Source organism: Excalfactoria chinensis, chromosome 3 (assembly GCF_039878825.1).
Source record: "Excalfactoria chinensis isolate bCotChi1 chromosome 3, bCotChi1.hap2, whole genome shotgun sequence".
Taxonomy (NCBI): Eukaryota; Metazoa; Chordata; class Aves; order Galliformes; family Phasianidae; genus Excalfactoria; species Excalfactoria chinensis.
The window spans coordinates 79,061,693-79,074,601 of record NC_092827.1 but is presented as its reverse complement, the minus strand read 5'-3'; the positions used below and the strand labels follow the sequence as shown (position 1 = coordinate 79,074,601).

General features: G+C 48.8%; 1 protein-coding gene across 3 annotated transcripts in view; it reads left to right on the top strand.

Moving 5' to 3' along the window:
* The first annotated feature begins 6,840 nt into the window (after positions 1–6,840).
* LOC140250674 (uncharacterized) overlaps positions 6,841–12,909 on the top strand; it is a 52,244-nt gene continuing 46,175 nt past the window's right edge. For all 3 annotated transcript variants that reach the window (XM_072333574.1, XM_072333573.1, XM_072333575.1), the window contains exon 1: positions 6,841–7,050. In XM_072333574.1, coding sequence (XP_072189675.1) covers positions 6,982–7,050 — 69 coding nt within the window. In that variant the 5' untranslated portion in view covers positions 6,841–6,981. The remainder of the gene's footprint in view (positions 7,051–12,909) is intronic.

The window sequence follows — 12,909 nt, the reverse complement described above, 5'->3', positions numbered from 1 at the left end:
CTGTCTTGTCACAGCTGCAGTGGCCTCAAGCAGTACTTGTATGCCTCACCCCAGCCTTCCCTGCTGTGCTGAGAGCATCCCACAGCACAGCGTTACATAATGAGTTCAGTGGACACAGTGCTGTCTTCCCCACCTCCCATGGAGCCTGGCAGCAGCTGGAGATAGGGTGCATGCAGGCTGCAAAGCAGCCCTGACAGTTCAATGAAGCCTTGCTGGTGTCTGGCTGGTGTTTTCTGATCATCTGACAGCAATCTGAGAGGCCAGGCTTGCCACGAGGCCTGTGGCCAGCAGTCCCACAAGCTGGTCCATATGGGTGCAGCTGGACTGTTGCTCTCCTCATCAAAGCACCCTGATCGTGCTCATATGAACTGCGAGGCAGCAGGCTAGACTTGTTCCTCCTGGAAATACTTACTGGAATTCCTTTCTCTGCTGATACTAAACTTTTCCTTTAAACTTTTCTTGGGAGTGCTAGAGCTGTGCAAAAATGCAGATCTGGATGGTGTGCCCAGCTAGAGGAACTGGGAAACCTCTTTGATGTTGAAAGATGTGTCTTGTTTATTCACTTGGGATGAGCCCAGAGGCTGTCTGGGCAGTCAGGAAGTTCCAGAAAGGAATTTCCCCCCACATCAAGCTAGAAACCATAATATTTTCTCCCTTCCTTTGCAGAGGCTGTGTGTGCTTTTGCTTAAGAGATTTCCTGCTTCTGCAGGAACATAAGCCCTTTCTCTCTGATGCTGCCCTTCTAAGTTCTGTAGCTTGATATTTCTTGCTTTTGACCTAAAGACTTCAAGGCTGAGGCAGCTGATGAGTTGGTTGGCCCTCTCTGTGGGGGTGAGGTGTATCCCTATAGAATATTTCATTTGTCTTTAGACTGACTGCTCCTTGCTAGCTGCGTGGCAGGGCTCAGTACCACTATATGATCCCAGCTGGGGACTTATTATTAAGGTGCTTGAAAAGAAAGAGACATCAGTGAGTTGCAGTGGGTGTATTTGGAGAAAAGGTCAGAGATCCTTTAGTCAGATGATGATTCTTCTCCTCCAGGGGTTAAAGGAAGCTATCTAAAGCAGAAGTCATCACTTCTTTTTGCTTGCATTTCTGAGGAGCCAGGCTGCCCTCCTATCCTGATGCTTTAAGCTGGCCAGGATGAACTGCTGCCTCTGTGAGTGCTGCCCATGCTTTCCACTGTCACAAAAGTATTATGAAGTCCCTTCCAGGCCCATTCACAGAGAATCAAATGTTTGTAGCACCAGACAGAGATGCTCAGTGTAAACTGCAATCACAATTCTGACTCCAATTGGCACTGATGATGTGCAGGGTGAGAGCAGGCACCAAAGGAGTTCTAACAGGGATGAGGCTGCCCAGCAGCACTGTTAAGAAGATAGTCTCTTTTTCTTACTGCAGTCATGTGACCTGTGCTGGCATGGTCACTGTTACTATACCTAATAGTGGAGATCAGTAATTTCTGAACACCTTTCTCTTCAGTTTCTCTTCCGCTTTTTTTTTTTTTTTTCACCTGTTGTACTAGATAAAAGTGGCTTCTACAAAAGCATGCATCCTAAATTCTTGCATGCATCAGACATGTGAAAGGGACCGAGGGACCAGATACCTACTAGCATCACCAGTCTTTCCTAACACTCCCTGAATGTCCAAAGTTTTTGCATGACAACAGCCAGCTCAGTCTGGGGATAGATTTGCTATCAGGTTTGTAGCTGTTAGATAGCAGTGGCCAGTTTCCACTCTTGGGTGCCTGTAAGCCTTAGCAAAGGGAGTCCCGTGTGACTGCCTGTGGGATCTTTCTCAATTGCTTGTCCCATGCTCATAGTTTGAAGACCACAGTGACAGAGCTCAGAGAGCACTTGTCCCTGCAGCAGAGTAAGTGGTGTTTGTGAGGTGGAGATTTGACTTCATTAAGACTCTGTAAGGCAAAAATGTTGCTCAAAGGCAAAGTCAGAGACAGTCCCTTCTGGAGGAGACTCCAGGCCAAGCAGTTCATATACTAAGAGGAGAAATGCCATGGTGGTTAGCTCAGGGACGGAGCTCAGTGCTCTTTGCTGTGCTGAAAGCTGTAGCTGCCCCTTTTTCATTGGTAGTGCTGTTGTGGGAACAATTCTCATGATTTTTGTGAACTTTCCCGCTTTCTGCTGACACACACTGGACTGTGACTGAGGCAGCTGGTGGATGGCCCTGCTCTGTGCAACCATTCAAGATGCGCCTGGCTTTGGTCCCATGTCTCTTTCCAACCTAGCCTTAGGCTCAGCTTTCGTTCTGATTCTGCCTTGCTCTTCTCTCTTAGCACTACCCTTAGCAAAGAGATGCCCTTTCCATGCCCAGAGCTGGCTGTAGCTCTAGCCTTTGTCTCGGACATCACCCAGCTAAGGCATAAATTGAAAGGAATGAATGGATGATCATGTTTTTTTTTTTTTCGTTTCGTTTTTCCAGCTCATCCTTCTCCCTTGGTGTGATAAGGGGAGATCCCCAGTAGATGGCGCTTGAGCCTTTTCCCAGGCAGGTTTTTGCTGTTCGCGTGGAGATGTTCAGTCCGGCTCTGCACTGTCGGAGCACGGTCGTGTCACAGCACGGGGAAAGGGAGGCTGAAAAGTGAATTGAGGGCCAAGCAAATCCTCAGGTGATTTCCAAGGATAAAGCCAGCATCCCTTAAGAGAAGGCCTGGCCAGGCCTAATGAGGTCTTCTGCACTTAAGACACGTTTCTGTTCTTGCATCTCACAGTGTCAATGGTAGGCAGTCAGGATATAAGCTGCAGAAGGGTTGTCCCCCAGGCACAATGGGAAACGCAGCTCAGCTCGGAGGGAATCTATGCATTAAACTAATCCCTGCTGTGTTGTCTTCACCCCTTCTGCCTTGTGTCTGGTCCATATTGCCTGGTCATGATTCCTACGGAGGAATGTCTCCAAGGTGGGGGGAAAGATGTGGCACAGCAAGAGCAAGGCAGTTCTCCAGAAGTATCTTCTGACAGCAGCAGGCAGTGATATATACATATCAGGGGAGTGAACCAGGATCTAGGCTCAGCACACAGCTTACCTTCTCCTTCACCACAGTGCGAAGCATTCTTGCGGAGGATGCTTACCATTTGCCTCCCTTTGGCTCCTGGCCTGGCCATCAAGAACTTGAATAGATCTTTGAGCAATGATGGAGTTGGCATGTGGGCTTGTCATAAATGTTATGCAATGGCTTAGTCATGTTTTTATCAAGTGGCCAGAGGAAACCTGGCCTTTCTGAATGGGTTTGAGATTTGGTTTGAACCCAGTATTCAGATAAAAAAAATAAAAATCCAAGAGTGAGAAACCCACAGGAACCAGAACCCAAGCAAACTGATCACATGAAATGCCTGAGAAACAAAACCACTGAATTTTGCATAGCTCCAGTAGCATGATCTAGTGACAGACTAGGTTACAGTCTAAGATAGACTGGGAGCACACAGCTGGTGTCCAGGAGATACAGCTTCTATTCCTGGATGTTCCACAGCTTTCCTATGACCTTCAGAAAGTCAAATAATCTTCCATGGTCTTCGTTTTCTCCATTAGGGATGGTCCTACTACTTACACCTGGAAAATATGTTGTTATCCTTGGATGTAAGTTACTTGGTAATATTCTGCAGCCCGTGTATGCAGGGAGGAACACAACCTCCAGACCTCTCACAAAGCTTGCTTTCTGATGTGTGATGCAACAGCATGACCTGTCTCCATCTGTATGTGTCAAGCCTTGTCTCTGGGGAAAGGACAAATCAAGGGGGAAGAGGCAGTAGGTTGCAGTTCTTCTCTTTGCAAGGGCTTTTACAGTGGACCACTACTAAATTGCAAGCTGCTCGCTGCAGCAGCACATTGCTGTGCCTCATTCAGAGGAGATGCTGGGTGCTGCTGGTCAATGAGGAGCTTGTGATCTGTCAGTCAGATACTCCTGGCATTGTGGTTGTGGATGAGAGACAGCCGGGGTACTTTACCAGTGTGAGGTGTGGGGTTAGCTGAGGAGGAAGCTGAGAGTGCAAGCTTTTCTTGAGCCTGCTGGAACTCATAAATGTTTATGGAACAAACAAAAAACCATTGGGAGGAGTGTGTATAATTCAGCCCTAAAGTGCTGAAGCGTGCCTGAAGTTGGTGCTTCTGGCTATTTTGGTTATGTAAAAAAGCAAGAAAGAAATAGCTGCTCTGCAGACGTCTGCTGAAGCATAGCTGGGCAAAGTTTGCAGAAGCAGATTTAACACAAGGAATTACAGTATTAGGTTCTTTTGCATCACAAGTGCTGTGGCACAGCCTCACTGACATCTGGTTTTGCTGCTTGTCCGTAGCAGCTCTGGCCTGGGAACAAGTTAAGCATCCTGCTACCAAACTCACCAGCCTGTGGTCAGTGCTGTGTTCTGTGTCTTAGCGGCATGGTGTGGGGTCAGGGAGAGACTGTGAGCTGTTTGTGGGTGAGATGGAAAGTTCTGCTGTTCTGCTTTAGGCAGCTTCTCCTCTGCCCTGAGACACACAGCTGGGCCTCGCAGAGTGCCTGACTCAGCGCTTGAATGCAGAGAGCTCAAATATAGGAAAGCTCTCATATCCAGTAGCTTAAGTTGACTGGACCCCTAGTAGGGTCATAGCTCACAGACCATTACAAGCAGAGCCAGTGGCTCCAGGGCCTGAATGAGAAACAAACAATGCTCCAGGGAATTATATTATCATATTATTATATGAGGGGGAATAAAGAAATAAAAGAGACAGAAAAAAGAATCTTCTTAAGTGATATTCATCAGGGCAAGAAAAATGCACCTTGATTATCCAGTCAGGAGTAATTCTTACCTAACAATAAATGTGTTATTGCATATTGATACAGAGGGCTTCTCCTTTCAACTGGCATTTTATTCTGTGCTGTCAGAAGCAGGATGCTAGGCTATGGTGTGATAACGTACTGCTTGCTACCTGTTAGCCTGTATCCAGGCAGTAAGGAAACCAGAAGTATATAGAGCAGTGTATGGTGACCTAAGGTTTTAAGGTTGGATGGGGATTTCAATTTGGTGTGAAATGGGGGTGAAATAGGTGAAAGTAAATCCTCAGTATGAATGCAGAATTCACAAAGCAGATACGATGCAACAAATGAGTTACTACTATTGCAGACTTCTTCAAAGGCAGCACTGTCCTAAAAGGCAGAAAGATTCTGGCTCAGACTTTATGTTTGTCGCAGACCTTAAAGAAAAATACTTTTCCCGGAGCTGAGCTGAGTTCTTTTCCCTTAAAACAGACAATTTTTTTCCCCCTCCTTCCCTTTTTTCCCCCCGCAGTCAGTAGTTTACAAATGCTCTTTGCTTATCTTGTTACAGGCGTGCTGTCTGAGAACAGGGAACTGATATGCAAACCAACCTGTGCTGCTCCAGAATTTGCACGCAAACTGAAAGAGAATTCAAGGCTCCAGATTATTTTGTCCAGGAAAAGTACATGGATGAAAGGCTCTGGTGGCCCCAAAGAGTGGGTGCTCTGGTGTGGAGCTGGCAGTGCCTAAAAGCCTGTTAGTATTACTGATGGCCTGTTGGCCAGCACTTCTGGAAATGTTTTGGTGGCTTCCTGTGAATTCAGAGGGGTTGGGAGCATGTTGGTCGGTCCCTGATAGCTTTTTTGAGTGTTTTGTCAGGGAGGTGCTGGAGAACTAGCCATGGAAATGGAGCACTTCGCTGTGCCTGAAAAAGCAGTTGTTGCAGTCAAATAGGGCAGGTGGTGCAATAAGAACCTATGTGTGTTCCTGGCCCCGTGCTTGCACTTGCTGTTAGAAGAGGGTCTGGTGAGTTTCCCTGCTACTTCTCACCTTTTGGAAGCTGTCTGGGCGGCTCAAGGGACTTGAGGTGACATACACAACTCTTGCCTGTGTATCAGTGCTTTGAATCAGGGGACAGGACAGGCAGTGCATGGCATCTATCGTGTTATCTTCCTGCTGCGAGCAGCCCATGGGTGAGCACGTAGGACCACTTCACAGGGTCACAGCATGGCTGAGGCTGGCAGGGAGCTCTGTGTCCATCTGCTCCCACTCTAGCTCTGATGGTGGCACCTAGAGCAGGGCTGCTCGGGAACATGGACAGGCAGTTTCTGGAGATCTCCAGGGAGACTCCACAGCATCTGGACAGGCCATGCCGGAGCTCTGTCACCTGCACAGCAAAGAACTGATATCTGATGTTCAGAGCAAACCTCCCGTGTTCCAGTTTGTGTTTATGGCCTCTTGTCCTGGCGCTGGACACCACTGATAAGAGCCTGGTTTTGGTTTCAATGCATCCCCTTCAGGTGTTCATACACACAGATGAGATTATCCCGAGCTTCCCTTTCTAGTCTAAACACTCCTCCATCCCGGCGGCCAGGAGGGCCCTGCAGCTGTCAACCGCTATGGGGCACAGCCCCCGGCCTCGCACAGCGTCACCCCACCGGAGAGCGGCCACGACGCTGCCCCGCCGCCGGGAGGGGGCTGGGCGCGGGGCCCTTTAAGCAGAGGCCCTGCCCCGGCCCGCTCCGACCGGCCAATGGGCGCCGCGGCTGCCGCGCCGCTGCCTGGGCGCTCCCCGCTGCGGGCTGAGCGCGGGGCGGCCGCGGCCGTGCGGGGCCCGGGGCGGTTGGGAGGGGGGGCGCCATGCCCGGCTGGGGCCGCGGGAAGGCGGGGGGCAGGCGACGCTGCTACTGCCGCGAGCGGGGCCCGGGGCCTCGGCCGGCGGGGGGCTTCGCCGGCTCTCAGTGAGCGCCCGACAGCGCGGTGCCTCCCTTCTTCCTAAAGCGTAGCGGAGAGAAAGGCAGGGGAAGTGCGGTATTTATTTCTGTGGGGCCTCGCTCCGCCCCGCAGCCCCCGGCGAGGGGCAGGACCCGGGGCACGGCTGGCCTCGGCTTCGCCCCGCGCCGTGCTGGGCGCTGGATGCCAGCCCGGCCGCGCTGCCGCGAGCCCGGCGGCGGCGGCTGGGCGTTTGGAGGTGTGCGCGTGTGCTTAACCCCTTCTTGGCTCCGCGGACTTGTACCATGCTGAAGGTCCTCACCAAAAAGCTCAGGAACCAGACTTTGAACGAAATTCAGCCTTTCCAGCTAAAGGTAAGGATGAACGGTGTCGTCTGGGATGCTTTGGGGCCATCTAGGTAACGAGGACCAGGAGCAGTAACTTGTGCTATTTATTATGCTGGGCCGATTTCCTTTGAGACAGCGCGCTAGGCAGGAGCCGGCCTGGGCTGTCTCCCTGCTACTGAGGTCGTGTTCTTTGCACACGGTAGGTTACACAGGCGGCACGTGAACGGTTTATGTGTTTTGCAGTCTAGAAGTACTTGTAACGGCGTTGCCGTTCAGCTGCGTGTGCAATCGCCGCTCTCTCTGGGTACCTTTGTATGCACTTAATCTACAGCCTTCCAGCCCTCTCCGGACTAGAACCCTGCCACACTAGGTGCTGTGCAAACACGGTTTGCCTGAAATGCCTTTCAGCTCGGTATTTGCATTTCTCTCCCTTCTGCTTCAGAAGGCTGCAATCTGAGCTGCAGTTTGCAGCCTGGCTCCCTGCGTTGACCCATGGTTTTTCAAACTCTGCTCATGTTTTTCTTTAGCGTTCAAAAGAAAAGCTGGGATCAGATTCGGGACAAGGAAAGCTAAACCCTTCCTGCTAAACGCAAGGAGGAATCTCTCAACTGTATGCGTTAGGATGAAAATGGAGTCACGATCAGTTAGAAGAATTAACAGGTTCTGAGGTGGCAAAAGCATTGTGAACTGAGGGGTACCCACTCAAATCAGCAGTTATTCAGGACCCGCATCCATGCGGCTTACAGTGTAGCCTCTGGCCCCAAATAAAGAAGGGATGTGGGAAAAGCAGCAGCCCTCAGTGCCTGGGATGGGGGCTGGGGAATCTGCACACCAGGCTCCAGTGGAGCCTTTTGTATGTGTTACACAGAGGCCAATTGCAGTGTGGCTGCACTTCTGCACAGTCACTCTGGACAGGCTGATGACAACTTTGTTAGAAAGGGAACTCATGTTGCCTCAAAGTTTTCTGTCTCTGTACTATTTCCTGCCGGTCTTGTGGGAGGCAGGATTAGATTTTGGTTTTGGAAACAAAATAGCAGCATTAGTTTGTGTGTGCAGAATACCTCTGTGCAGAGGGAATGGGAGATTTCTTTTGAACATGGTGCTTCTGGACCTAGTGGCTGTGATCACCTCCTTTAGCTTCATTGTTTGCCTCTTAGGGTCTGAAGTTGTGAAGCCATAAGACCCCTATGACAGATCTGTTGGGGTATACAGCGTTCAGGATGCTGGAGTGCATGCAGGGAAACCACAGGATGGGGTACCTGCAGCCATTTTGCCTGTACTAGTGCCAAGGTTGTGTGCTGCCAACAGGTGGTCTGCATTTTTGCATGCTCAGTGGAGAAAGCAGACTCAAGCTTATGCTGTTCCTTGCAAGCATAGACCCTCAGAGGTAGCACTGCAGGCTGCTTTGGGGACTGGTACAATGACTGGTATACATGTGTACGGGCAGAAAGCCAGACTTGCAAACTGTGGGTTTATATATGTTTTGTAGGTCTTTGGGGACCACGTGCAGCAGCCTGCTTTTACTTGAGCCTTGTAGCAGCGCATGAACCACTTAATTAGAGCATGCACACTCTGTCTCAGTGCAGGGCCGGATCTCTGCAGGTGAAGAGATGGTTTCCTGTGGCTGTGCTGTGCGTGGGCCCTACAGTAAGTCCAGCTGACCCACACCATCTCCATCTCCTGCCTCAGTCTGTGGGGCTGTCAGACAGTGACTGGGCTTGTGTGTCCTCAGCTGCCTTGCATGAGTCTGTGTATGTGATCTGTGTAGGGTGTGCATTTCTTGGCTCGCGTGGTACATGTGTTGTTTAAAAGACCCAGTCCTGCTGTCACTGAAACCTGGTGGAAAGTTAGTGAAGTGTGAGCATCAAGCCAGGCCTATAGTAGCGTGAATCTACATTCAATGAGCAACCAATGTGAGCAGGATTAAGTACTGATCTCCATCCACCACCCATACCAAGAGCTTTCTGAGCTTTAAAGGCATTATGGTTAGCAGCTGTTCTCCTTCACTACCCACTTGCTTTTGCACTTCATGACCTTTGTTGGAAGTTCCCAAATTCAAGAGAAAACAAACCGCTGCTGTGTTTCAGGCTTGCAGCAGTACTGCAATCAGGCAAAGTCCTGGGAGACTGTCCTTGGGTGAATTGTCAACTCATTTTTGTAAACTTGGGAGAGCTGACTGACCTCCAGTTGCCATCCCAGCTCTGGGAACTTTTTCAGGGTGAAATTTCTGCCCACTGTGAAGATCTCATTTTGGCAGCATGTCCTGAATTGGCAAAGTGTGGCCGTGATAAGTGTTTCTAGACTTCTCTCCCTGGAGAAGCTGAGTGGCCTCATGTATTGAATCCAGGATTCTACATGCGTCAGCTGCTATGTTAATGGACTTTCCTTCTTTCTTTGCAGTGTTGCTCTTTAGGTAGTTGACCACTAAAGCTGCTTGGAGGGCTTTGACTTAAAGAGATGTGCTGGTGTTACTGAGAAACTCCTTGTTCCTTTGCTGTCCTTTCACCAGAAGTCAGCATGATATGAAAGGAAGGACCGGCTGACTGATGTTTCACCTGCCACTGGGGTAGTGCATTCAGCCAGCAATTCCTAGTCACAGTGACTGCAGCTGTGAAGCTTGATACTTAGGATTAGTGTTTGGTCCTGGTGCCCCTGCTGCCTCCTTGCTGGACATTCACTCCTTTGCAGTGGAGGCAGCTCAGTGGCAGCTTCTGAGCTGTTGTGGCTCACAGTCCAGTCCTTTGGCTTGGAGTTCTTCAGCTGCCTCAGTCAAGCCCAAGAAAGGATGTAAATAGGCATCTTATTCCTCAGACCTCTTGTTTTGGTCACCTGGTGTTCTTGACTACAGATTAGGCCAGATTTAAAACCTACGCTTTTTGGCTAGAAACGTAGAGCCAGCAACAGCTCTGAATGTACGGGTTAGGGATCATCTCTGGTAACAGCTGGCAACTGGGTCTGTTCCAGAGCAGTCTGTGGGACAGCAAGGAGGAGTGAGAAAAAGGAGTTGTGCCACATCATGGTGAAATGTTCCAAATAGGGTGATGAGAGAAGCCCATAACTCAAGATCAGAATTTCTAGCTGGTTTTCCTGTATTTCAATCTAATAGAGTTTCTATTTTATTTGTTTATTTTTTTTTTCACAGCTTTGGACTGATATCCCCGAGAGCCCATACTGAAATACAAGTCAAATATTGTTTAAGGTGGTTTTTGAGATGGGTATCCTGGGTTTGCATGTGGGTTGTGAGAGAGTCCTGAGCCCTTGAGACGTTTTCTTTGCCCAGCTCATAGGGCTTGCTACAAACAAAATGCTCATCCCCACAGTTTGGGGCAGAATTTTCTGGCACAAATGAGTTTCTTCCGAATCCCTCTTCAACTCTTGTGCCCCTGTGTATTTGTGTAGAGGGTAAAGTGTAGGTGTCAGTTTTGTAAGCTTTGCTTGCAGGCAAGCTCCTTGGGGCAGGGAGCATCTGCTTGGTACAAGTCTGTGCATTGCCAGTCAAACTAAATCCTTAATTAGTGGCCCTAGGTGTTATCAGAATGAAGCAGTTGGGTTGTGGTGTATAAAATTAACTGGCTGGAACATGCAACTGAACAGAGCTCGGCACTTGAAGGGTGGCAATTCCGCTCCAGCTTCTCTGTCAATTCAAATGGCTTTGGAGACGATGCAGATGATGCTTTAATCTCAAAAAGCTGTTGAATTACCTGCAAATTGGGCATGCTTCTTTTTGAAGGGGTAGAGTTACTTAAGACATATTTGTCATTTCCTTAATCAATGAAATGAAGTCACATGCAAGTCTGTCCTAGTCACAGAGAACTGAATTCTGTTCCATGTAATTCTAGCCCCATGCCTGCTTAAAAGGGAACTGTAGACTGGGCACTAACAAAGCTACCATGTCAGCTTTCTTCGCTAATCCTTGCAGCTTGTGCATGTGCCTGTGCAGTGATGGGGACCTGCATATGCATCTGGAGTCAGCTGTGAGGCTTGGGGCTGACCAGCCCTGAAGAGTAACTGGGCATCATCCTGGCCCTGTCTATATTAGAGGGCCTTGGTTGGCCATGCACAGTGAGCCTTGAGGCTGCAGGAGGTGACTTGTGAGACCCTGTCCCAGTGGGAGCCGGCTACTCTGCAGAGCAGGAGGGCTATTAAACTTTTTCTTCTTGAATCCAAATAGAGCCAAGTAGCTCCCTTATTATTGATGCACAGTGGGTGCACTCTGAAAGATCCGTTTAAGGCTCATGCTTTGTATGAATGAGGGCAGATTAATTTCCGTCTGTCTCTGAGCTGACTGCCTGTCACGTGCTCGGCCAGCCACTGGCCTTCAGGCTGGCTGATGGCAGCTTGGCACAATGAGATCTTAGCTTCGTCTGTCTCCTGTGGTGTGTGAAGCTGTTCTCTGCTTTATGGATTTTCAGCACATCCCACTGAACAAGTTCATCGCTTCAGGGCTCTAGGAGTTTGCTTTAAACCAAGGCTTTACCATTCCACCTATTAACACCTGGTAGCACCAGATGCTTCTGGCTGTTCTCACTCAGGAGGAGGACAAGCAGTTACATGGAGGTGCGAAGTACAGTTTTGGCTGAGAGGCCTAAAGTTAGACTGCTGATAATTTGGACTAAAATGACATCAGTGAGTCTAAAATATTGTGACAAATACCCAGCCGAGGTAGAGCACAACGGCCGATCCCTGCCACTCAGAGAGCTCAGGTTTTTATGACTCCTGCCTGAGGCCTTGTAAAATAAAAGGTCTGCAATTCTTTCTACTCAGCTTCTAAGTTCTGAATCTTCAAGGTTTGTCATCTTCTCTGTGCAGTCATCCAGCACCAATAAAATCCTGTAAGAACGGGATTCCAGAGAGTGGGACTTCAGGCAGGTTTCAGGTATTGTGAATACAGCATAAAGGGAAGTTCATGGAAATCGGGATGATTCAGTGAGATATCCTTTGGGCTGCCCTCATTTATAAATTAATGTAGGCTAGATTCAAATAAGTGAGAACTCCACACATACACTGCCACAAAGATATCTCATTCTTTTCCAATGTATTTCCCAGTTCTTGTTTTTGTTTGAATGAAGAAATGAATTCTGAAAATTCAGTTTTTGAAAGTGTAATCCTGTGTATTTCTGCATTTCAATGAAAACAGATGAGTTCATTTTGCTTTGCTAGACAGTGCTGGTCTTAAATTCCTGCTGTCATGCCCCATCTTAAGCTCCTGAATTGCTCTGTTTGGGATGTTTTCTTGAGCAGAAACATAGCTTATATTTGAAGTGAAAATAGAAAGTGGACTCAGGTCATCATTTATTTTTATGGCTTTCGCAAAACAGCGGTGTTTGTTTTTTTTTTTTAATTTATTTTTTATTTGTATTTGTTTTGAAGTGCAAAGCAAAGCTTCCCTTCACTTAGGACATCTCTGTGGAGTGGTAATTGGGCAGGGGACCACTCTGCCATAGCGTCAAAATCTCTGGCTGCTCCTGGAACGTGTCTGGGGTCACAGGAGTGTTATTGAGATGTCTCGGTATGGGAACCAAGGGCTGTGTTCATTTTTCATTGGGAAACACACTCCCACCCACAGTGTAGGCAGCGCCAGCCCTTCTGTCTCCCCACATTTATCTGGAGCCCCTATTCAGAGGGATGTGGGTTGCTGGGTGACCCAACTGTTCCTAGCAACCAACATCACAGCTATGTATGCACTCAGGCCTGTTTTCTGCTGCAGTGGCTGTTGTACATGGCTGTGGGCAGAGCCCACGTGTCCTTTCACCGTCATTGACCAGCACAGTCAGCCAACAGAGCTGTTTTTGAAAAGGAACCAGCACCACCCACAGCTGCTCCATGTGAACACCCAGGCAAGAGTTTAGAGAAGTCGATTAGTTGTGGCCATGGTTTGTACAGAAA